The 27,146-nt window shown below is 39.3% G+C and overlaps 1 protein-coding gene across 3 annotated transcripts in view; it reads left to right on the forward strand.

Moving 5' to 3' along the window:
* The window catches only part of EXT2 (exostosin glycosyltransferase 2), a 102,292-nt gene that overhangs the window by 50,024 nt on the left and 25,122 nt on the right, over positions 1-27,146 (forward strand). For all 3 annotated transcript variants that reach the window (XM_054025102.1, XM_054025100.1, XM_054025101.1), the window contains one exon: positions 9,974-10,163. In XM_054025102.1, coding sequence (XP_053881077.1) covers positions 9,974-10,163 — 190 coding nt within the window. The remainder of the gene's footprint in view (positions 1-9,973; positions 10,164-27,146) is intronic.

A 27,146-nucleotide genomic window follows, 5' to 3' on the forward strand; every position in this document is an offset into this window, starting at 1 on the left:
AGGAGAGTGAAAGGTGCCATCAGATCCAGATATGAAAATAGAGTGAGTAATTAAAAGTTAGTTTGAGAATGCTACCAGTTTACAAATGATGATCGTATTCTGGGCTAAATAAATTTCAAGGCTGAGACTTGTACAGGAAATAAACTCTGAAACTTAGGACATCAAAGTTCTCTTATCTAGGATATAGTTATTAGTCAGTTAACAAGGAGCACCCCAAGTCACTATAGCATTAGTAGTGAAATATGCACTCAGCTGGGCTCCTGTAAATCCCTCTTCTATTACTGGCTTTTGCCCTCAAAATTTGCAATTCACATTCCCAAAACAAATATGGCTGACTCATCTGACTCCTTCTCCTTCCTCTTTCTGTCACCCATCCTAATGCTGCATTTTATATTGAATGCAGGTCCATCTACACTATGGTTCTATTGTGCAGTGTAGATTGCACACTGGAGTGACAGATTTGGGGAGGGGGTCAGAAGATGAGGCAACCTTATGTGCTGTGGGCAAAATCAGTGAGAGGTTCAGAGAGTGCAGTAGCTTTTTGGTACTAAGGGATTTACAGCAACTCATCAAAGATTTATATGGTCACTATATGGTTATTAACCTAACATTTATTATGCAGATCCCTGTGCACTGGCTAATAATGGCCCTGAGTGAATCAGAGAACACAGATTTGCTTACAGGTAATTATGCACGAAAGACCTGCTTTTATTGGAGCAAGTGATATGAGTTTGGGCAGCTGGAAAAGAGAAACCTTCCTTACTACTTAATGTAACAGAATAAGAGCCTATTGTGTCTGTAAAGTTCATCACACAAAGGAGGAACTAGTGAGAATTTTTATCTGCGTTTCTAGCGGTCCTACTTCATTTGTGTAATGTTTTTATCTGTAGACATTAAATGTGATTCGTGCCGCACATAGTAACCTGACTCTCTTACAGTCACTGCAAACATGAGAAATAAGTGTTTATACACTAAAGTTCATAGTGAGGAGGTTCACAGCTAGATCTGTGTGTAGCTCACCTTTATTTCTGTTTCTTTCATTGAACCCCTCACATGCTGAGTGGTGCTGCCACAATTCTTGTGCAACAGCAACACTTGAATGTTCTTTGACCATAAGGGAATGTAAGTTACATGAGACAAGAATGCATATGTAATGCAATGCATCACATGTTGAGTGTGTTATACATTAAGGAAGTGATCGGAGCAATTTCACCTATTCAAATTGGTTGGCTGACTGAAAGTTTTTAGCCCTTTTTAAAAATAAAGGTTTCCATGTGAAGTGGAGCAACATCTGTGTTAATAGATCCTTCCATTGGGGCTGAGGGAGAAGGGAAAAATAGTAACAAATACCAAAACATTTGTTTTGTTTTATATATTATGATACAACACTGTGTGTATGCGTACACACACACCCACCCACCCCTAGATGTTTCCTTCTTTTAATAAATTAATATAGTGCTAGTAAAAGGTGCTAAATTGACAGCTCTGGAACCATCCAGCCCTTGGCACCTTTGCTGAGACCACGCAAATGTGCCAGTTATTGCCATTTGTTTACTGATGCAGCCGTTATTCATTATAAACTGGACTGAGATTACTGACTTCACATAAATCACTAACTATCTGTCAGGTGGTAGTCATGATTTTTGGTCTCTACCAAACTGGATTAGAACGAATAACCTTGAGTCGAAAGATTCCTTATCCTACTATCAGTCTCCCTCAATTAGATGCTTTCTAATTATCTAATACAGAGATAAATTAGTAATTGCAATTCTAGATTTTGGAGACTATTTTAAGTCTCTCTCTCGCTCTCTGTGTCCCTGTACCTTCCCAACATATGCAGATGATTGAGAATGACAATAATGTTGTTCTTTCCCAGTTTTTCTTTCGCTGGTGTTAATGGAATTCTTTCAGGCCTGCTTATAGCACAGACCTATAAAAGGTTTGGCCCCATTGTTGTCTGCCTTAGAGTTTTGAACTTGAATGTTATAAACTGTAGTTTAATAGTTTCTTGTTTAATAATTGTTGAGAGAATCACTGTGTGCCAAGAAATAAATGCACTTCTCTAGCAGACCTCCATTCTCCTGTTGAGTGACTGCCAGACAATGTTTTTTCAGTAAGGCAGAAAAGAGTATCTCCACCCTATTTAAACTAAAGTAATAGTCAAATTAATTTAATGCAAAAAATTACTTTTTCTCTGAGTAACAGTAGCATAGTTGCTATTCACTTAGCAAAACCTAAGTCAGATGTTCATTTAGAGAATGGATTGTGTGTTTCAGCCAACTGGCAACTAATTGAGCCTTTTAAAACACTTACAACAATTTCTGAGCTGTTTGGCTGGCATTTTACGTCTCACTGTTCCTGTGAATAATCTAGATCCTGAAGGTTGCCAATTAAAAACATCACTCATCCAAGTTTAAGCAATAAGTGTTACAATACAGTGGAATCATCTGTTTATTTTCTGCTTGTGCCCCAATAACACTCTTCACCTTCAAAACATTGAACAAACATTTGTCTGTGTATAAGAGGAAATCTTCCAGCAGTCTTATTGGTTGACACATGTGGTATAACTCACTCAAGTTTTCATTGCTACATTTTTCTGAAATGATTAGATTTCATAACATCCAATCTACTTCCAGGCATCTTAAATTTTACTTGTGAGATGCATTGGATCAGTTGGGTGGGATTTTGTCTTATTTGCCATGTTGATTTCTTGCCATGTCTTGTTAGAAGGTGTAGCTACTAATACACTTCTGCAGTGTTTGTATTATGTTAGGTCATGTGTACCAAATATGTGATCATTCAGACTTAAAAATATATTTTCTTGCTGAAACAAAATTTCTCCTTGCCTTACCTGCCAAGAGTAGAGTTCAGGATTCTCTGCTTATATGGTAAAAGATGACATAATACTTATCTAATGCAGTGTGGCTGGTACCTAATGTAGAGAAAGTTTAACTTCATCTGCTTGCGATATCCTCTGTGGCATGAGAAACAGACTCCTGGACTTGGTTCTTGGCATGCAGTGGAGGTTCAGATGTTTCACTTTAATGTCAGTTGTAATTTTAAGTCCACACGCAATCTGTCTGTGACTAATACTGTTAGGTTTTTTTAGAGAGGTTTTTGTTTTTTTTAGTCTGGGAGAGCCTGAAGAGAGTAGTACATATACAAATGTATATGTAGGGGTTGTGTTTCTTATTCTCATGGCAGTTGTTTTACGTAGGCTGGCCTGAAGAAACTGTAGGATTTTTGCCTGCCATCTTATTCTGAAATGACTTTATTATCTGCCCCTTTCCCTATAATAACCCTTCTTATTTCACCAGCTGGTCTCTTGCTCGCCTTGTGGCCTAGAAAGTAGGAGGCTTGGTCTTCATTAATGGCTCAATAAAAATGTATAGTAGTAGAATTTAGTCAGCTTCCTTTTATCCCAATCTTCACATTCATAATGCACTCAACCTTTTCTGTCTCTAGGGGTGAGGCCTTGCAGCCGTACAATTGATTTCAAGTTTTGTTTTCCCAATTTAGAGTATGTTGCACTGTCTGCGTTGTCAGGAGACTACACTGTAGAATTTTATTTTAAAGAAAACATTAATCCCATTCCTGGACCCCCATTTAGCAGTGTTCAGATGCTATGGTGATGAGCACCAATAGAACATGAATACCTTGATAGAAGGAGAGATCCTAAAGATCCCAGTCACTATGACATTTGTAAATATGCACTCTGTTCTAAACAGCGCTCACCGTCCCCCTTTCTCAAATCCACTCCATTGGTACATTATTGAAATTAATGGAAAGAAGGAAAAAAATTAAAACTAAAATAAATACTTCACAGAATGCAGAGAGCGGCGATGAGTGAGATAACAGATTTTATTGGATCAACTTCTGTTGGTGAAAGAGACAAGCTTCAAGCTACACAGACCTGAAGAAGCACTCCGAGTAGCTTGAAAGCTTGTTTCTTTCACCAACAGAAGTTGGTCCAATAACAGATATTACCTCACCCACCTTGTCTCTCTAATATCCTGGACCAACACAGCTACAACAACACTGCAAATCACAGAATATAGTCATACTATAGAATTCACAATTGTAGGAGTTCAGAGAGAGTAAAGTAGATTTAGCTAGACTTTAAAAAGGTACTGCATCATTTTATATTTGAAGTTATGAGCTAAAAATCCTGTTTTTGAATCCTTTGAATCCACAATGTAATCACTTTGACTCTGGAGAAGTGGAGAGGGTTAACTCCTCTGGTTTTGCCCTTTGACCACTTGAGGATGGGAAGCATGATGAAATACTTTCTCAAAGTATTCCGAGGAAACACATCATGCATAATTGGAACAAAACAGAATAAATCAAGGCTTTTTTGGTCTTCTAATTCATAATTGAAACCACATTGAGGTTAAGATTGATATTTAAAACAATCCAACCAAAAAGCCCCTCTATGCAGAGGTAGCAGATAAGTACATCTCTGCTTTGCTTGGTACATGGAAGAACTGTTTAGTTACTGTACCATTCAGCACCTCATACTCCTCAGTCCTTGCCTCTTGGCTTTTAATGACAGTGGGTTGTCCTTGTTCAAATTGAATATGGTTTTACTAAAAAGTGTGGTTAATAACAAGTATTAAGTCTGATGGTTGTTGAAAATAAAATATATAGGGAGGAAAAAGCCACAGTTCTTGTTCATGAGAGCAAGGGAATCTATATGCTATATTGTTGCCAGTTTTTCCTACTAAATGGTATCTTGGAATTGTTAACCCTTCTGCTAGGATATGGGCCTTCTTCCACACAGCCTCAAGTTTTTAGAGCCCACTCCAAGGCCCCGTCTTTCATGCCTCCACCTTCTCTCCCTTCAAGTCTTTCCTTAATATGCACCTCTTCCCATTGTCCCTTTACCACATGACAAAGTAATATTACTTAACAAACATAAACAATTTTTTTAAAAAAATCACGGAACTCATAAAATGTGTGTTTAGCTTCACTGCTTGCATATTGCCTTTAATTTCTCCTTCCTTTGTTTATACTTCGATTGTAAGCTTTTGGGGGTAGAGGCATTGCATTAGCTGTGTGTAGCATGTTATTGGTGCTATACAGATGTTATAATGTTTACAGTGATTAGCCAGTTATAGGATAATTGGGGTTGGATGTGATTTCTCGGGTGTCAAATATCCCACTCCTGGATCCTAGCAAGATTGATTTTGTCATACCTAACACACCTTTGCTCCATTGCACATGAAAGATTAGTATCAAGTGCAGTCTTAGATATCTCTAATGGTGGGGTTTCCCTTGTCCCATTGCCCCCATTGCTTTAACTGCTCTTAAAATAAAATCATGTTTCATTCAATAAGGAAGGAGCAGAATAATGTTCCGGTGTGTTCCTGTACCAAGGGGGAAATGCCTTACTAGCAAATGGAAAGTTTTTTTTTTTTGCTTGTAGCAATCACGCACAAGCCAGCTGCAATACCTTGAATCTCTTCTCACAGACCCATCCCTTTAAAGAATTCTCACACCTCACCAACTTCAGGCCAGTCTCCCCAGCTGTGTCTCACATTGTGGGTACCAGTCCTTGGGCTTTCCATGTTCTCTGTGGAGAGGTTTGCCAAACAACAGAGACAGACAGAGTGATGTGAGATCGCTGTTAGGAAGCTGCCATTTGCAACTGCTTGCCCATAAAAGTGATTCACAATAAACAAACTATCAATCTTGGGTTAATTACCATGGCTCCTGTAATTAATATTAGCATGGGAGGGATGAAGAGGGGAAAGGATTGCTGTATCCATAGTTGAGTGTCAACACATTGTCATGGAAAGTGATAAATGATCTCTCCACCACTACCTCTTGCTCTTCTTTCTGACAGTGAAAGTTCAGATGGGTACCCATCATGAGCGTTAATAATGATGGGACTAAAACAAATGTTCCCTCACCATGTTGACTTCTCCAGCTGCCAGTGGTTGGGAGTAGTCATCTTGATGCCATGATGCATTTCATGCCCTGCTGCCATAACAGAGATTTAATTAGGTTTCTGTTGAGTTAATTGCCTGCATTGTTTGCCTTTCCCCAGCAGAAGTCTGGAAGACTCAAGTAAATTATGGAGGTCTGAATTTGCCTAATTTCCTGCAGAAAGTGGGGTCAAGAGGTCTCAGACTGTAGACACACACTTCAGGCAGGCAGCAGGGGGTTGGCTCTTAATGGCACTTCAGAGATGCCTAAATGCCCTTTTGAAATGTTTCTCTCAAACAAGGGGCCTTGGTTTTCTTTCCCCATTAGGTTCTAAGGAACAGAGTACAAGCTTTTCCTTTACTTGGACACCACTTACCAGGGGCATAAGATGAAATAAACATACTTCTTCTGAGAGGTTACCTTTCTTTCCCTAAGAAGATGTTGTAGTGAGGAAGTTTTGTACTTTGGACAGAGAGTAGGATCAGTTGGAATTGACATCATGTCATGTTTAAAACCCTTGATTGTTGCTTATGTTAATGCTCTTTTGGCAGGGGTTGTCTATATATAATTTGTGAAATACCTAGCACAGTTTTGGATGTTCTTTAAAAAAAAAAAAAAAAAAAAGGGGGGGGGGGAAGTAGTGTCAGAAGATGATGATGAACAGAGTAATCCTTGCAAATTATATTATATACCAGGGGTCAGCAACGTTCGGCATGCGGCTCGCCAGGGTAAGCACCCTAGCGGGCTGGGCCAGTTTATTTACCTGCTGACGTGGCAGGTTCGGCCGATCGCGGCCCCCACTCGCCGCGTTTCGCCGTCCTGGGCCAATGGGCGCGGCGGGAAGTGGCGTGGGCCGAGGGATGTGCTGGCTGCGGCTTCCCGCCGCCCCCATTGGCCTGGGACGGCGAACCGCGGCCAGTGGGGGCCGCGATCGGCTGAACCTGTCGCATCAGCAGGTAAATAAACTGGCCCGGCCTGCTAGGGTGCTTACCCTGGTGAGCCGCGTGCCGAACGTTGCCGACCCCAGTTATATACTATTTCTATTACCATAGTTCCTAAGAGCCTGAAGTCAAGGACCAGGGCCCCATTGTGCTGGGTGCTAACACATTCTATTAAGATATATTGCAGCCAGAAAGGAACTTGCACAATAGAGGAAACTTCATATGGGAGCTCTTAATTTGGATGGTGGAGGTCATCATTAAATAATAAAAAGGATATTGTCTGTAAGATTACTTCACCAGTTATTTCTTCTTGCTGGGCAGAAATGTAGGATTTTCTTGGCACTGTATTGAATATGCAGCAAAACCCCTGCTGCAAGTATTAATACAAGCAGCCTTGTGAAGGATGCACAAAAAAGATTCTCACCATTAAAAGGATCATTTGGAGGAGGTGGGAAATTGGGGAAAACTTGATATTCAGGATCTTTGAGAGAAAAAATGCAGTTTTTGAAGTTGCTTATTAAAGGTCTAATGAGGTAGACTGTGCTCTATTCAAGTTTAGATTGATTCACCCTAGAAATTCTTGGGACTGCTCCATAATCAGAGAGAGTTCTACCCCTGCTCTTCAGGTCCCAATAAACATTAAAGAAAATAAGCCTAAAAACTGGCATTTCAGAAAATGTGAGCATCTGAAATCTGAGAGCTGTTCCTGCACATGTCAACTGCTAGTGTCACCAAGACAGACCAGTAGACATGCAGACTATTTTAGTAGTGTAAGTGACATTAGGTAAAGGTGGATAAGGCAGCCACCTTTGAAGTGTGAGGAAAAAGAACCCAAAGACTCTTTAAGGAAATGGTGAGGCTCCATACCTTCTCCCAGCAAATAACTTTGGATATGTAAAGTTTATTTTCCTCCCAATACTAGCAGAATTATAGTACAGCAACTTTTCACTTAAAGTCGTTCTGGTTAACGTTGTTTCATTGTTTCGTTGCTGATCAATTAGGGAACATGCTCGTTTAAAGTTGTGCAATCCTCCCTTATAACATCGTTGACAGCCGTCTGCTTTGTCCACGGCTTGCAGGAAGAGCAGCCCGTTGGAGCTAGCTGGTGGGGGCTTGGAACCAGGGTAGACCGGCAGCCCCCCGTCAGCTCCCCACTCCCCTAAGTTCCCTGGGTGGCAGCCGCCCAGCAGGCTATCAATTGCCCAGCAGTTCATCTGTCCCTCCCCCCACTGCCATGTGCTGATCCTGCACTCTGCCTTGGAGCTGCTCCCGGGAGCCTCCTGCTTGGTGTGTGGGGGGGGAGGGAAGAGGGGGGCTAATGTCAAGGTGTCCCCCTTCCCCCTGCTCCTGCACCCCATTTACCCCATCTCCGTGGTGGGGGGAATGACAGGCCAGGGCTCAGGATGGAGGGAACTTCCTGGGAGCAGTTGCTGTCTCAACTTGATGATCTACTTAACAAGGCATTCCCTCCATTCATGCTGCCTTGTAGAGGTGTTAGGCTACAGTAACAACAATGGTTGAACCCTTGAGGGCTCAGCCAAAAGTTAGTTCATCATTTAGCAGCAGGCATTCCCTGGGAAATATCCCACCCTCTTCCACCCTCTGACTCCACCACCTCAACCAAGCTTCACAATCATCATCGCTGTGCACAGTATTAAATTGTTTGTTCAAAACTTAGACTGTGTGTGTGTATGTATATGTATATGTGTCTGTGTGTGTGTGTATGTATGTGTGTGTGTATGTATGTGTATACATACATATATATTTATATTATATAAATATATATTTATATATATATAAAATAATAATGTAGTCTTTTGTCTGGTGAAAAAATTTTCCCTGGAACTTAACTCCCCCTCCCCCCGCCCCGAAGTACATTCTTATGGGGAAATTGGATTTGCTTAACATCGTTTCACTTAGTCGCATTTTTCAGAACATAACCACAACGTTAAGTGAGGAGTTACTGTATGTATTTAATTGGGGTTTCTTTCCTGCAATACTGTAAGTGTTGGCAGTTATTGGGCAGTGTTTCTAGACTATTAGAAGTATTCCTAGTTCTTTGTTGGCTGAGATTCAAAGGCTTCCCTGCAAAACTGCGTCAGCTTCTCCTTTCCCAACTCCCAAACCCTTTCTTCCCCCACCTCCAAATAAGTCTTGTTTTCTCCTCTGCTTCTCTGTCCTAGCCTGGATGTCAGCATCTGAATAGCGAGCTGGAATGTAAAAGTTGAGAGTCAAAATGCCTGCAATTTCATTCCCATCTAATGGTTCCTTTGCAGCTGCCTTCCCCCACATCTTCGGCTCCAAACAAAGTTGGCACACTCAGTGAGAACAGAGTTGTCTGTCTTGTCTCTTGCCAACTGAGCTGGCTTCCTTATGCTGGCAGTGCATTGAAATAAGAGCTTTAAAGTCTTAAAAGGGACCCCCTAGTTAAAATTCAGATGGAGTAAATAACTCTCTGAAATCGATCTTTGTGTCTCTTATAGGGTTTTCTATTTAACGGTGTAATAACTTTTTTTTCCACATAGAATAAACTTAGTCTTGTTGAAGTTAATATTTTATCCCTCTTTATTACAATGTCAGCATTTGTCTTTTTTATTTGTGTGCCCATTTTGTGTCAAGATTGTGCATTTGCTGTTTTTTATTCTATTTCCACTCTAAAATGGTGGCTCAGAGCTGGCTCTCTGCTTGTTGGCCAACGACTGACTATGAAAAGCAAAATACTTTCAAGCAGAGAGTAGCAAATGAGAATCATGCCATGCTAGCTTGGTTTAAAATGTCTCCTAGTTCCCTTTCCCCACAAGTCATTCCATCCCTTCTACTCCACTTTTTCTGAAGCCCATCACTAGATACAAAGTCATTATCAGGCAGTGACAGAAATTGACATTAGGAAATGGGATTGGCATGAAGGTTTTACGGAACTGTGAATTATGAAAAAGAAAATCAGACTTTTTGAAAGTCTACTTCTCCCAAGAGTTAGGGTGTTGACCAAAGAGATCTACCTTAACTAAATTCCAGCTCTGGTACTTACATTCTGACTGCCTACATTCCCCTTTTATAGTTTTAATTGACCCTGATCTGATCGAACATCCTCTCTGCTTTTACAGAAATGGAGCAGTGTGAGCAACCCACTCTTCCTTCCATTAATCCCACCACAGTCTCAAGGCTTCACTGCTATAGTCCTGACATATGACAGGGTGGAAAGCCTCTTCCGAGTCATCACTGAGGTGTCCAAGGTGCCCAGTCTATCCAAGCTGTTAGTCGTCTGGAATAATCAGAATAAGAATCCACCAGAAGGTAAGGTGTGCATGTTGGAGGGAGGTGGTACATGTTAGAGTAGTGGCAGAACACCTACTGTACATCTAGTGCAATGCAACCTCTCTTTTTATGTACTTTTAAACATAACTATTTTAAACTATTTTGTAATACTTTTCAAATAAAAAAAAACCTGGTACGTTTTCATGACACTTCTTTTTAAAAGTTGCAAAATACAAAAGGCCAAATTACACTTTTAAAAGGATCTGTGCTGGTGTTGCCTTTGCCAGCTGCTGATTCAACAGCAAGCCATGCAAATTTCTCAATGGAGGATTTTTTCCAAAAAAGCCCATAACATACTGAATGAACGTCATTAACGTTTGCTTTGAGGGGGGTGGCGCCTTAATTTGTCTACACTCATTTGATTTTTCTCTACAGACACTATTAAGCACAGTGAACACTTGTTCCACTAAACTGTTTGTTCTCTGTAAACAAAGAACAAATTTGGCTTGATGCAAGAATACAGTTTGGACATTTTGTGGTTATAAAATAAATGAACATTTTGATTGATGAAATAAAACCTGAGACATTCTGTGGGTCCAGAAAGAAGTTTCTGGGACATTGGGTTATCATATAAAAACTCTGAGACTGTCCTGATAAGTGAGGTGAATGGTCTTTTTATTTAAATATTTATGTATAAAACACAGATGATTCTGTTTATATCAGTGATGAACAGACCTCATGGAATTTGAGGACTTTTGAACCTCGCAGTCTTATTTTGAGTTCATGGGTTTATAAAATTATTTGATGCTCATGAACCTTTTTTCATGTCATTTAAATCCATATTATTTTCAAGGCAGCTTTGGTTTCAAAAACATACCAAAGAAAAGTGTTTGCTCTGTATTGATGGTAAAGAGCCACCTGCTCCAAAAATCAGAGCATGACAAGTAGGTGCCCTATATACAGTGTCTATTTAGAATTTTTCTCTTCCTCCCCTTTCTTTATCTTGCAAGCTCTCTGTATTTTTCACTCTACTTGTTTTCTTCTCTCTTCCCCCATTGAATTTCCTCTGATCTGTTTCCTTTTTTCAGTCTTTCCTAACCTGAATGTGAACTCTCTGATGTTAGCGTGCAAATGAAACTTTCCAACCCACAATGTCTGAGTGACCTTTAATTTAAGAAAAATAACCTTACCTCTCCTTAGCATCCTCCCTAAAATATGAAGGAGATGCTCTTTGGCTAAGAGTGCTTCCTCTAACTAGAATAACTGTTCTAAAATATTAAAATCTATGGCTGTAGAACCCTGTGAATTATTAATAATCTCTCTTCTGTCCCCAGTAACCAATAAAGTGAATCTTCGAGACAACTCTTTGGGTTTGTAATATTCCTATATAAGAATGTACTGACAACCTGAGAGTCAAACTGGCCATTATGTATGTTAGGTACAATGTTAAACTGAGTTCCTGATCACTTGCACTCATTTAAGATTCCATGGCACTTTTGCAGAAGTCAGGCTATTAACCTCATTGTCCTGACCCATTTCCAATTTTGATGCATTGCATTCTGCCTCTTTATATTCTTATTCCAGTTTAAATTGGACACAGCATTCATTTCTTGTCTCAAACGGTTGTTTAGTACTGCTGTGTAAAACACGCTAGATGTGGTTGCCCATCACTGACAAATGAAGTGATTCTTGCATTTAATCGTGGTTGGTAATCATTTGAGATTAAAAGTGTTGCATATAAATGGAAGGTGTTGTTTTTGTGTACTCTGAAGTTTTTATTGAAAACAAATTCATAATGTTGTTGAGCTATTACTCCAGTAGAGTAAACACTGCACACAGCATGAATATAACAAAAAATATTGATTTCTGCCCCAAATGGGTTGTTTCCATACCTTCCTTTTCTTACAGGAAAGAATATAAGGGAGAATTGAAACAAACTACTGATTTGAAAAATCTCATATTAATAATCATTTTTAATAATCTTAGTGGTGTAAATTCTTTTTATAGGCATATTAATTTTCTGTCTTCCTTATGTTTCCTCAGATATTATTAAATCATAAATCATCTCCAAAAAGAATGCATTTGCCTATGAACCTAATGATCATAGGTCCCATTTGAGAGCTTTGGTTGTTGGGCTGTTAGGTTCAAACTGGTCTTTCATGGTAGTAAATATGTGTTTTAATAAATTATATTTCCTCATGTGGCTCTTATCTCCACCCCCTTTGTCCATTTATTTTTAACACTTTGATAACCCATGTAATCTCCTGGACTGCAGCTGAGGAGAGGGCAGTTTGAGTAAGTTAATTTAATTTGTTTTAATACAGATCCATGCAGTGAGTTCCACCTGGCTCTTCAGTGGGGTAGCAGGCCTTGGCTGCACTTAGTCACTCGTTCCGTTTCTCTATTAGCGATTCTAATCCTTGGACTTCAAAGCTTCTGCCATTTATAGCCTATTAAATCCAGGAAGTTTCTGATGGATTAGGGCAAGGAATGAGTTTGAAGTTTGTAATGTGCACCACTGTCACTGATAAGGTCTAGTTTATTACCCTACGGTAGTATCAGCACGTTTATGGCTATTCTTTTTTAATTGGTTATTGTAAAGCTGGAACAGTTAACGTACTAGTGCATCAAATGCAGGATTTCCTGGTCATTGCCATATAGGGGACACATTTCTGGGTCAGCTGTGCAAAGGCAAATCAGGGCTTCTGCTGTCAGAGCCAGTGGGTTTTTTGATATGCATAAATGGTGGCTGGGATGAAAACATCAAAGTAATTTTCCCTTGTGATGACTTGCAGTAAATTCAGATTTGAACCCAGGTCTCCAGAGGTAAGGCTAGTGTGGTGCTACATAAGCATGTCACTTAACTGTTCTTTACTTTCCCATGTCTGCTCCAGAGTAATTTTATAAATTAAAACTATACCAAATGCTTTTCCTGCTTAATTAAAATTATCACCCACTTTGAGACTGGGTTGTATAATCAAGGGTTTTATATTTGCACAGAACATCACATAACTAAACAGTCAAAAAGAAGCAAAATGAACTCTCTCTTCTCTATCTAGGAAAGAAAAGGGTCAAATTAAATGCAAATTTTAAAATCCCTGTAGATGCTGTTAATGGATGAAATGTGACTTTATAGAAGCCGAACCAGAGTTCTCTAGGCTTATGAACAATACAGAATAAAAATACATTTTCAAAATTGAAGATGCTATAATGTTCACTAAAAATTCCCCATCCCCAAAAGACTAGAATCCTCCCCAGTCAGGCCCCAAATTATTAATAGCCTAAGTAGAAAGATAAACTTTGCAATGGATCCTAAAAGTCAACAACTACAGACTCTGTCAGACCCAGGGTTGAAAGTGAATTCCAGTCAAAGGGCCTCTACCAAGAATGTCCTGCTTTTTGGCCCCTGATATAAGAATTTGAAGCTGATCTTAATTGCTGCCATGTGATATAGGGACAGATGGCGTCTCAGATATGGGGGACCCAAACTCTTTGATTGGTTTAGTTAGAATGTTATAGTGAAACTGCAATTGATGATGCTTCTGAGGAACTGTCCCAGATTGAGATGTCACTAGAGGAGATTTTGGAACTAACTGATAAATTAAATAGTAATAAGTCTCCAGGACCAGATCACATTCACCCAAGAGTTTTGAAGGAACTCAGACTTGAAATTGCAGCACCAACAAGTATGGTATGTAGCCTATCATTTAAATTAGCTTCTCTACCAGATGACTGGAGGATAGCTAATGTGACATAATTTTTTAAAAAGGCTCCTGAGGCAATCCTGAGAATTACAGGCTGGTAAACCTAACTTGAGTATCAGGCAAATTGGTTGAAACTATAGTGAAGAACAGAATTATCAGACACCTACAATGAACACAATTTGTTTCCGAAAAGTAAACACAGCTTTTGTAACAGAAAATTATGTCTCCCCAATCTATTAGAATTCTTTGAGGGGGTCAACACATATGTGGACAATGTAGATCCAGTGTAGATTGTGTGTATGGACTTTCAGAAGGCCTTTGACGAGGTCCCTCACCAAACAAAGGCTCTTAAGCAAAGTAAGCAGTCATGGGATAAGAGGGAAGGTCCTCTCCTGGTTAAAACACAGGAATCAAAGAGTAGGAATAAATGGTCAGTTTTCAGGATGGAGAGAGGTGAGTAGTGGTGTCCCCCAAAGATCTTTACTGGGACAAGTGCAGTTCAACATATTCATAAATGATTTGAAAAAGGGGTAAACAGTAATGTGGCAAAATTTGCAGATGATACAAAACTACTCAAGATAGTTGAGTGCAAAGCAGACTGAAGAGTTGCAAAGGGATCTCTCAAAACTGAGTGATTGGGGATCAAAATGGCAGATGAAATTCAGTGTTGATAAATGCAAAGTAATGCGCATTGAAAAACATAATCCCAATTATACATACAAAATGAGGGAGTCTAAATTAGTTGTTACCACTCAAGAAAGAGAACTTGGAGTCATTGTGGATAGTTCTCTGAAAACATCCGCTCAATGTGCAGAAGCAGTCAAAAAAGCTAACGATGTTGGGAACCATTAGGAAAGGGATAGATAATAAGACAGAAAATATATATAAATACATGGTATGCCCGAATCTTGAATACTGCATGCAGTTCTGGTCGCCCCATCTCAAAAAAGATATATTAGAATGGAAAAAGGTACAGAGAAGAGCAACAAAAATGAATAAGGATTTGTAACATAAGAATGGCCATACTGGGTCAGACCAAAGATTCATTTAGCCCAGTATCCTGTCTTCTGACAGTGGCCAATGCCAGATGCCCCAGAGGGAATGAACAGAACAAATAATCAAGTGATTCATCCACTGTTGCCCATTCCCAGCTTCTGGCAAACAGAGGCTAGGGACACCATCCCTGCCCATCCTGGCTAATAGCCATTGATGGACCTATCATCCATGAATTTATCTAGTTCTTTTTTGAACCCTGTTATAGTCTTGGCCTTCACAAATCCTCTGGCAAGGAGTTCCACAGGTTGACTGTGTTGTGTGGAAAAAATACTTCCTTGTTTTGTTTTAAACTTGCTGCTTATTACTTTCATTTGGTGACCCCTAGTTCTTGTGTTATGAGAAGGAGTAAATAACACTTCCTTATTCACTTTGTCCACACCAGTAATGATTTTATAGATCTCTATTATATCCCCCCTTAGTCGTCTTTTCCAAGCTGAAAAGTTCCAGTCTGATTAATCTCTCCTAATATGGAAGCTTTTCCATACCCCTAATCATTTTTGTTTCCCTTTTCTGAACCTTTTCCAATTCCAATATATCTGTTTTGAGATGGAGCGACCAGAATTCCACGCAGTATTCAAGATGTGGGTGTACCATGGATTTATATAAAGGCAATATATTTTCTATCTTATTATCTATTCCTTTCTTAATGATTCTCAATATTCTGTTAGCTTTTTTGACTACCGCTGCACATTGAATGGATGTTTTCAGAGAACTATCCACAATCACTCCAAGATCTTTCTTGAATGGTAACAGCTAATTTAGACCCCATCATTTTATATGTATAGTTGGGATTATGTTTTCCAATGTGCATTACTTTGCATTTATCAACATTGAATTTCATCTGCCATTTTGTTGCCCAGTCTCACCCGGTTTTGAGAGATCCTTTTGTAACTCTTCGCAGTCTGCTTGGGACTTAACTATCTTGAGTAGTTTTGAATCATCTGCAAATTTTGCCACCTTGCTGTTTACCCCTTTTTCCAGATTATTTATGAATATGTTAAATAGGACTGGTTCCAGTACAGACCCCTGAGGGACAACACTATTTACCCCTCTCCATTCTGAAAACTGACCATTTATTGCTACCCTTTGTTTCCTATCTTTGAACCAGTTACCAATTCATGAGAGGACCCTCCCTCTTACGCAAAGTAAACTGTTATAGGATAAGAGCCTTTGGTGAGGGACCATGTCAAAGGCTTTCTGAAAACATAAATACACTATATCCACTGGATCCCCCTTGTCCACATGCTTGTTGACCCCCCTCAAAGAATTCTAGTAGATTGGTGAGGCATGATTTCCTGTTACAAAAACCATGTTGACTCTTCCCCCAACAAATTATGTTCATCTATGTGTCTGACAATTTTGTTCTTTCTATAGTTTCAACTAGTTTGCCCGGTACTGAAGTCAGGCTTACCAGCCTGTAATTGCCAGGATCACCTCTGGAGCCTCTTTTAAAAGTCGGTGTCATATTAGCTATTCTCCAGTCATACAGAAGCTGATTTGAATGATAGGTTACAAACTACAGTTAGTAGATTTGCAATTTCACATTTGAGTTCCTTCGGAAGTCTTGGGTGGATACCATCTGGTCCTGGTGACTTATTACTACTTAATTTATCAGTTAGTTCCAAAATCTCCTCTATTGACAGCTCAGTCTGGGACAGTTCCTCAAATTTGTCACCTAAAAAGAATGGCTCAGGTTTGGGAATTTCCCTCACATCCTCAGCTGTGAAGACTGATGCAAAGAATTCATTTAGTTTCTCCACAATGGCCTCATCGTCCTTGAGTGCTCGTTTAACATTTCGATCATCCAGTGGCCCACTGGTTATTTAGCAGGCTTCCTGCTTCTGATGTACTTGAAATTTCTTTTTTGCTAATACTTTGAGTCTTTGGCTAGCTGTTCTTCCAATTCTTTTTTGGCCTTCCTAATTATATTTTTACATTTCATTTGCCAGAGTTTATGCTCCTTTCTATTTTCCTCACTAAGATTTAACTTCCACTTTTTAAAGGATGCCTTTTTGTCTCTCAGTGCTTCTCTTGGTTAGCCATGGTGGCACTTTTTTGGTTCTCTTACTGTGTTTTTTAATTTGGGGCATATATTTAAGTCGAGCCTCTATTATGGTGTCTTTAAAAAGTTTCCATGCAGCTTTCAGGGATTTCACTTTTGTCACTGTACCTTTTAATTTCTGTATAACTAATTTCCTCATTTGTGTGTATTCTCCCCTTTGTATTCCCGCCTGTTAGAACAGCTTCTATATGAGGAGAGATTAAAAACTCTGGGACTTTTCAGCATGGAAAAGAGGTGACTAAGGGAGGATATGATAGTGGTTTTTAAAATCATGAATGGTGTGGAAAAAGCAAATAAAGAAGTGTTTACTATTTCACATAACACACCAACCAGGTGTGGTTACCCAATGAAATTAATAGACAGGTTTAAAACAAGCAAAAGGAAGTAGTTCTTTACATAATGCATAGTCAGCCTATGAAACTCATTGCCAGGGGATGCTGTGAAGTCCAAAGTATAACTTGTCTCAAAAAATAATTAAATAAGTCCATAGAGGATAAGTCCATTAATGGCTATTAGCCAAGATGGTCAGGGATGCAACACCATGCTCTGGGTGTCCATAGACTCTGATTGCCAGAAGCTGGGAGAGGAGGAAAGGGGATGGATCACTTGATAATTGCCCTGTTCTGTTAATTCCTTCTGAAGCACCTGGTACTGGCTACTGTCAGAAGACAGGGTCCTTGGCTAGATGGCCCATCAGCATGACCCAGTATGGCTGTTCTTCTTTTATGTTCTCACCTGCCTCTGCCCAAAACTCACCAGAGTCAGGAAGGCTGCAAGGAGCTCTGGGATGGGCAGGGAACTTGCATCACTTTTCAGTGTGTTTTTTGTTCGTTTTTTTTAAATAAATTTGTGCTCCTTACTTTTAACACATGCAATTATGGAGGCCAATTTTCAGAGGCTAAAGAAAATCAGTGTCCTATTTTTTGATGAAAAGCAACAGAGGGTCCTGTGGCACCTTTGAGACTAACAGAAGTACTGGGAGCATAAGCTTTCGTGGGTAAGAACCTCACTTCTTCAGATGCAAGTAATGGAAATCTCCAGAGGCAGGTATATATCAGTGTGGAGATAACGAGGTTAGTTCAATCAGGGAGGGTGAGGTGCTCTGCTAGCAGTTGAGGTGTGAACACCAAGGGAGGAGAAACTGTTTCTGTAGTTGGATAGCCATTCACAGTCTTTGTTTAATCCTGATCTGATGGTATCAAATTTGCAAATGAACTGGAGCTCAGCAGTTTCTCTTTGGAGTCTGGTCCTGAAGTGCCACAGGACCCTCTGTTGCTTTTTACAGATTCAGACTAACACGGCTACCCCTCTGATACTATTTTTTGATGGTTTCTATAACTGTGCAAGAAACTAAAAATAGGCCATGGGATTAATCCAGTTTATTCAGAATTGAAAATGAGGCTTGATTGATAATTAATTGGATGCCAAATTTTGCAATTGGTCAGTCAGTTGAAAATGTTAATTTTAAATGGGTTAAACGTAACCAAATACATCCTTTAAATAAATACATGCTTGTGGTGTCTATCCACATAAATTTTCTCCCCCTTCCTATGAAGTGATCACCTACTGTCTACTCAGTGTTGTTGCATGACTAAGCATACCTTAGTAACTGCCATATAAATCACCTGTGACTTCTGTAAGGGAGTTTTAGCTACCCTCAGACCTGTTCATATGAAATAGGAAAAAGTGGATGTAGCACTTGAAAAACAATTATATAGACTATTTCTAGTCTGAATAGCATAGGTGCTGGAACTAGAGGTGCTGGGAATGCTCAGTTGCAGGGCCGGTGCAACCACTAGGCGAACTAGGCGGCCGCCTAGGGCAAGGAGGTGGAGTGGAGGTGAGCTGGGGCAGGGGGGTGCGGGGAGGCCGCCCGCAGTAACGGGGGGGGGAGGCGCACTGGGGAACCCTCCCTGCCCCAGATCACCTCCACTCTGCTTCCCCCGCTGAGCACACAGCCCCCGCTCTAATTCTCCTCCAATTGGCGCCACAAGCCTGGGAGGGGAGGAGAATTAGAGCGGTGCCAGCATACTCAGCGGAGCAGAGGTGAGCTGGGGCAGGCTCCCTGGGCTGGGTTAGCTGCTGCGCGGGGGGCTCCCCAGGTGGTGGTCAGGGTTAGGTGCCGCAGGGGGGGCTCCTCTGGTGCGGGGGGGCGGGTGGACATGGTTAGCTGCCGCGGCGGATGGGGTGGGGGGGGTTAGCTGGGTGGGGGAGTGGCGCAAGGTGGAAGTTTTGCCTACGGCGCGAAACTTCCTTGCACCGGCCCTGCTTGGTTGAAGTGGTTTTCATTATGTACAGGGTTTACAGTTTGATTCGATGGCTCTCAGTATCCCCATTATATAAATTGTTCCAGCACCCCTGTGAATACTGGAAAGATGGCATGTCTTCCTTAAAATAAAAAATTAAAAATATGTAAACTCTTAAATTATAATGTACAAAAAGAGCAAACCGCTTTAAGTATAGTACTTTGCATACTTTGTTTACTTAGCATTTTTCATCTGAGCATCTCAAAACACTTGGCAAAACACATCCTGTGAGCTATAGTCCCATTTTACCGTTTTAGATAGTGAGGTAAGAGAGAGAGGTTAAGTTTGGTGTGCAAGGTCATACAGTGAATTCTTCTTCCGCCTATTAATAACATGATGAAAACCATGCCAGTGAATCAGAGTCAGGGATAGGAACCAGGAGCCCTTACTTCTAGATTCATGTTCTACCTGTAATAGAACATCTCCCTTCTGGCATTTTTTGTTTGGAATAATAATAATAATAAATAGGGCTGTCGATTCATCACAGTTAACTCACACGATTAACTCAAAATTAATCTTGATAAAAAAATTAATCATGATTATTCGCAGTTTTAATCACACCATTAAACAATAGAATACCAATTGAAATTTATTAAATATTTTTGGATGTTTTTCTACATTTTTCAAATATACTGATTTCAGTTACAACACAGAATACAAAATGTACACTGCTCACTTTATATTATTTTTTATTAGATATTTGCACTGTAAAAACAATAAAAGAGATAGTATTTTTCACTTCACCTCATACAAGTACTGTAGTGCAATCTCTTTATCCTGAAAATGCAACTTACAAATGTAGGGCTTTCTGTTACATAACTGCCTCAAAAACAAAACAATGTAAAACTTTAGAGCCTACAAGTCCACTCAGTCCTACTTCTTGTTTGCTAAGACAAACAAGTTTGTTTACACTTAAGGGAGATAATGCTGCCCTATTCTTATTTACAATATCACCATAAAGCAAGAACAGGCGTTCACATGGGAGTTTTGTAGCCAGCATTGCAAGGTATTTATGTGCCAGATACACTAAACATTCGTATGCCCCTTCATGCTTCAGCTACCATTCCAAAGGACATGCTTCCATGCTGATGATGCTTGATTTTTTTAAAAAAGCGTTAATTAAATTTGTGACTGAACTCCTTGGGGGAGAATTTTAGGTCTCCGACTCTGTTTTAGCTGCATTTTGCCATATATTTCATGTTCTACCGGTAGCAGTCTCGGATGATGACTCAGCACGTTGTTCATTCTAAGAACCCTTTCGCTGCAGATTTGACAAAAATGTAAAGAAGGTACCAATGTGAGATTTCTAAAGATAGCTACAGTACTTGACCCAAGGTTTAAGAATCTGAAGTGCCTTCCAAAATCTGAGAGGGATGAGGTGTGGAGCATGCTTTCAGAAGTCTTAAAAGAGCAACACTCCGATGCAGAAACTACAGAACCCAAACCACCAAAAAAGAAAATCAGCCTTCTGCTGGTGGCATCTAACTCAGATTATGAAAATGAACATGCATCAGTCCTCACTGCTTTGGATTGTTATCGAGCAGAATCTGTCATCCGCATGGACATATGTCCTCTGGAATGGTGGATAAAGCATGAAGGGACATATGAATCTTTAGCATACCTGGCATGTAAATACCTTGCGACGTCAGCTGCAACAGTGCCATGCGAACGCCTGTTCTCACTTTCAGGTGACATTGTGAACAAGAAGACGACAGCATTATCTCCTGCAAATGTAAAAAATCTTGTTTGAGCGATTGGCTGAACAAGAAATGGGACTGAGTGGACTTGTAGGCTCTAAAGTTTTACATTGTTCTATTTTTGAATGCAGTTATCTTTTGTAGATTATTCTACATTTGTAAGTTCAACTTCCATAATAAAGAAATTGCGCTACAGTACTTGTATTAGGTGAATTGAAAAATACTATTTTGTTTTTTACAGTGAAAATATTTTTTATTAAAGTGAGCACTATACACTTTGTATTCTGTGTTGTAATTAAAATCCATATATTTGAAAATGTAGAAAACATCAAATAGTTAAATGGTATTCTGTTATTGTTTAACAGTACAATTAATCGTGATTAATTTTTTTTAATCGCTTGACAGCCCTATTAATAATAATAAAGTTAGGGGGGAAAGCATTAATTTGGATTTTAAGATCTGCAATCTTCCATCTTGAGCTGTGATCTTATTAGATTCTGTAAAGTAAGCTTAGCTTGGGCTTTTCCAGTACTTGAATGGAAGATGCCTCTCCCTGCTCCCCCCCAAAACCAAGGTGCTTACAAGTAGTGGCAATGATGATTCAGTCATTGCTAAGCCTATGTCCCAGTGTAGTGTTAGATGACATGCTTTTCGATGACACAGGAAAACAAGATCCCGGTTCCTTGCCTTTAAACCCATGTCATGAGCAATGTTCTAGGAATCGAATTTAATTGCAGCTGCAGAAGAATGCACTAACAGCAAAAAAAAAAACAAAAAAGAATAACCTTTTGAAGACCACATGAAATTTTAGTGGCATTTGTATTTAATTTCTTGGTAAGAGTGGTGGATTTTTGTTTTGAAACAAAATTGAGAAGAAATCCCCTGGCTGATAACCATTTAAAAACATGTCTAATTTTGAACGTAACCCCTTTTCACTTACCCTTTAAACACATCTCTCTTATCCTGGTCTTCCAGTCACTTTTGACCGCATGGAATATGAACCGTATGTAAATGGGTTGTCAGCCCAGCTGTAGTGCCAGCAGACAAACATGACTTTACGTGTACGGTATTAATAAAAAATGGTTTAAAGCTTTGAAATATTATAGGAGAAAGTGATGTTTTTCACTCGCTCTGCATTTACTAAAATAAATATTGTGGTCTAAGTGTCTGCTGCTGGAATATTTGTGTAGGCAGAAATGTTTTTTTTTAATTCTCTCCATCCTATCAAATACTTCCCTCCTCCCTTTTTGCTCACATTTAAGTCTAAATTACTGGTTTTGAAGTTTAAGAAAATACATACAGCATGTGATAGAAGTTTCCAACAAGTTTTCATCGTGTTAGTTTTAGGCAGAAGAAGAACCTTTCCCCTCCAGCACCCCCCATGTTTGTTCCCAGGCCTATGACTTTGGAGGGTGTTTACTTTGGATGGTCATCACTGTGGCTATTACTTTGTGCTGCAATTTCATTTATTCATGATATTACATAGTGCCATCAGCCCAAAATGCTGCTCTACACTATATTTTTTTAATTGTGTTGAGATTGGCTTATTTAGACATTAGTATCGCCTCCACCATTGTTTATTTGGTGGATACCTTGGACTAAAAGGGTGGATGGGGTAGACAGGACAAAGTATTAATGTTGTCTTTTAGTTTTTACACAACATATGTAATATGAAGGAACCACGCAAGGAGATACAAATAGCCACATTTCCTAAGTGTATGGAACATTTAAGGCCTAGTTACAAATACACGCTGCTGCTCTAGCAGGGTTCTGGTGGCTTCCGAAACATAGAAGACAGTCAGGGGCTCACAAACTATTTAAATTGGTATTAGCCCATTCATATACACAGGTATGTTTCTTCTGAAAGGTCTCAAAGTGTCTTACAAACATTAAACCTTACACCACCTTTGTGAGGTAGATGCATATGATTATAGATAAAAGGAGGTAGAGGTGTAAGTGACTTACACATTAGAGAGTAAATGGGTAGCAGAGCTGTGAATAGAACAGTAGAGTCCTAGCTCCTGATAAATGGTTCTAACTATTAAAGCTTGCTATCTCCTGATGTTAGGATGACTAGTAAAATGAAAAATGTTTGGAGTTTTTATTGAACGTTACTAGGGAAAATAAATGTTCTCAGTGCTGAATCAGACATTGAATTTCAATGACTTTTTCCTTGTAAAAGAACCTGAGATTAGCAATGGGTGAATGGAGGGAGTTCTCTTGCACTGTGTTGTAAGTCATGGTAATAATGGTTAGGATTAGAGACCCAGCGCTCTGCTCAAATCAGTTGGATCATCTACTAGCATGGAGAGCAAGGAAGGCAAGAGTTGTTTTAAACCATCCATCTTCCTTACTAACCTAAATAGAGAAAATAATCAATACAACTTTATTCCATATTTGCTTAGACACAACCTTGCTCTAAGCTGTGCAGAAATCATCTGTTCTGAGAATTTGTATTAAAATACTAATAATTGCCATGAAAAATTATTAGTCTTCTGTTCATTAAATAATAGCAACTCTGTTTCTGTTGTTTTTACAAATGGAAAGTGAAATCTAGAATTTGCTTGCTTCAAGGGCTTTGACTGGAATCTAACTAGGACAAAGGATTTCCTAAAACTGTTTCTGGTTAGAACAATGCAGCTTTCACATGCTTAACTACCGATGACCTGAATGGCTGAGACCCAGTAGCTTTTGTTTAGCACTGTAGTATGTAGTGCTGGATGAGTGTGAACACACAGTTTGATTGCTATTCAGGGATATAAAAAGTTCATATAGATGAATTCTTCACCTACTCTCCAAGCCCCACGGATTCTTTCATTTCCCCCATATTACTTTATCCTCCATAGCTTTGAGACCCCAAGTCACTTGCTGCCTCCTTTCAGCTGATGACTGGTTGTGACTTACTTTGGAGTCTGCAGATTGAGCTGTGGTGCTGACAAACTGAGTGTTGCAAGTCATTTGAGCACCCACCAGTGTTAATTTCACTGCCTTCCAAAACAAGGAGGGAGAGACTGGAATCAGATGTAAACCACTTGTGTGGCAAAGGCAGAGCATGGGTCCCACAAAACTACCCAGATGAAAATGAATTTTCTAAAGTGTTTGTGTGTGTTTGTTCTACAGTCTCTCAAGAACCACCTCAGGGTAGGAATCTGAAATAATCATATTTCCAGAAAATATCATGCTATTGCTTCTCCTTTCTTTTGGCCACTCACACATGCCAACCCCTCCTTCCAAAATATCTTTCCAAGAAAAACCTGCTCCTGAAGATTCTTCAGTGTGGTTTGGAAAGGGGGTTTTGTTTTCCCAGTAAAGTAGTCTTGTGTTTGGACGCCAGTGCTTATGAACTGTGCAAAGCTCTGGGAGTTTTTTGAGTATTGTATCAGCCATAAAGTTTGAGAGCTCTAGCTGGCAGTGAGAACATGCTGCTGTGGGTGAATGTGCAAGCTCCGCTTGTGTGAGTGTTGGAATGAAGTGGGTGTGTGTTCCCCTGTGGAACTAACAGTATTACAGTGTCTCTGCTCTTTAATTAGGTTCTGAACTCATTTTAGTGTTAATGGACTGACAGTGGGAAAAGGGTGAATGTCTGTTTACTTGCAAGTCGTAAAAAGAAGCAGAGCTGGAACTCAACTCTGGGGGCTGATTCTGGACTTCTACAGAGTTGGGAATGTGTGCATGTATAATTTGTACATCCCTCCCCACCACATTCATTGTCACTGCTGATGACATCCAGTCTTGATTTGAAGATTTCAAAAGGTGGAGAATCCACCACTTGTCTTGGTAGTTTGTTCCAGTGGTTAATAAGAAATAAGGTTATATATATATATATATATAATTTGTCTGGCATCAGCTTCCAGAAATTGGTTCTTTTTATGTTTTCTTCACTCAGTTGAAGAGCTCTTTTGTACCCAGTCTTTTCTGAACATGAAGGGACTTATACGATGTAATCAAGTCATCTCTCTTTTTGATAAACTAAACAGATTGCGTTCTTTAAGTATGCCACTGTGTTAAGGCATTTTTTCTAGCCTTCTAATCACTTTTGTGGCTATTTTCTACAGCTGCTTCAGTTTTTCCATAGTCTTTTAAAAATGTGTACGCTAGAACTTCCAATGTCGGTCTCACCCAAAAAGTATAACACAGTCCAAAGGCTGAAAATTGAAGCTAGATAAATTCAGGTGGGAAGTAAGGCATACATTTTTAACAATGAGGGTAATTAATCATTGAAACTAATTTACAAAAGGTTGTAGTGGATTCTCCATCACTGATAATTTTGAAATCAAGATTGGATTTTTTTTCCCTAAAAGCTCTGCTCTAGGAATTATTTTGGAGATGTTCTGTGGCCTGTGCCATACAGGAGGTCAGACTATATGATAACACTGATCCCTTCTGTCTTTGGAATCTATAAATGCCCTATACAGAGGTAAAGTCACCTCCCTGCTTTTACTCACTACTCTACTCTTTAGATATCCAAAGATCACATTGGGCTTTTTTTGCCACAGCATTGCACTGGGAGTTGCTTGTCGACTGTGATCCCTAAATCCTTTTCCGAGTCACTGCTTTCTCAGACAGAGTCCCCTGTTATGTAGCTATGGACTACATTCCTTGTTCTTGGATGTATAACTTTGTATTTGGCTCTATTAAAACACATTATTTTGAATAGGCCTATCTTACCAAGAAACGTATGTCACTCTGTATGGCTGCCCTGTCCTCCTCATTATTTACAGTTCTGCCAATCTTTGTGCCATCTGCAGATTTTATCAGCAGCGATTTTATATTTGCTTTGAGGTCACTGAAAATGTTGAATAACGTCAAGACTACTACCAGTCCCTGCAGTACCCTGTTAGATACATCCACATTCAATTATGATTCCCCGTGGACCTTATGAGGTCTGTCAGCCAGTTCTTAATACATTTAACATGTGCCTCCCTACTTTTAATGCTCTTGTATCTTGTTACTTCCTTGCATAATCCACTCCATCATTAATACCAGTCTTCAATGTCCAAGTGTCTGTTATCCCACAAATATCTGTATCATCATCTACACTTTCTCTTATGCACCCTTCTTAATGAGGTCACTACCCTCTCCTCATTCCAATTGTCCTAAAAAACAACTGTGACTACAAGAGATCAGCCAACCAGTGTTGGCTGGGTTGTGGAGTAGGCAAGGTTAGCTCTCTTTTTTTTTTTTAATTTTATTTTATTTTAAAAAGCTTTTAGATAATTTGATACTGTTGCGAACCATCAATTTTGCAATAGCTACCATTGTTAACCTTTTGCATTAGAGAGATTGTTTTTAAACATGCAAATTTAGAAAATGAAGAGCTGATGCTAAATATTAAAATCTTAGCTCTATTACTTTGTGCTTATTACAATATTTTTAATTACTCAAGCTATGTCTCTGATAGAATAGAATACAATGTTTTGCAACAATAGATGCATGTGTAGCATGTTGTAATATATTTTAACCGCAAATAAGTGTTAATGCAGTTGTTTCAATTACCAAATTTAAGCACAGAAACCCAAACTATAATATTCTCATGGCAAAGTTGACATGCTCCATTTGCATATGTATACTTTATTACAAGTTAAACTATTGTATATAATTTGTCATAGTTCGTGTAATAGGGTGTACTTGTATACTTCTTTTTTTAGCTTGGTTTAATCCTGATACCTTAGATTTTTCAGAAGAACCCCCCCCCCCCCATAAATTAATTTTCTCATATGTGATAATTCAATCTGTAACCATTAATGGCAATGAACTTTTTAGCGATCTCTGTTTTTCTCTGATGCATTTAGTATTTAGCTCTGTTTGGAGCTGTAAAGAGTAAACTCCCCTTCAAATTCTTTATGAGCTGAACAGATTCTGAACAGGTGATTACTTTCTGCCTCCCTCAATTCTCCCTACAGTTTCAATTGGATAAAATATTCTTATTTGCTTCCTGTCTTAAGCTGTCACATAGTATTGCTATGTCCTGTTAAACAGTTCCCACATACCGTGATAGTGGTGGCTGCATTTCAGTGATAGGCCTAGTAACCCCTGTGTATATATGTTTGTAAAGATCTTAATTACACTGTGGAAATATAACAGGTTATCTCTCTGGTTGCTATTTTTGCCTAGTTGAAAATAAGATACAATAACTACTTGCTTAACGTTGTAGTTATGTTCCTGAAAAATGTGACTTTAAGCGAAACTATGTTAAG

The sequence above is a fragment of the Malaclemys terrapin genome, chromosome 4, assembly GCF_027887155.1.
Source record: "Malaclemys terrapin pileata isolate rMalTer1 chromosome 4, rMalTer1.hap1, whole genome shotgun sequence".
Taxonomy (NCBI): domain Eukaryota; kingdom Metazoa; phylum Chordata; order Testudines; family Emydidae; genus Malaclemys; species Malaclemys terrapin.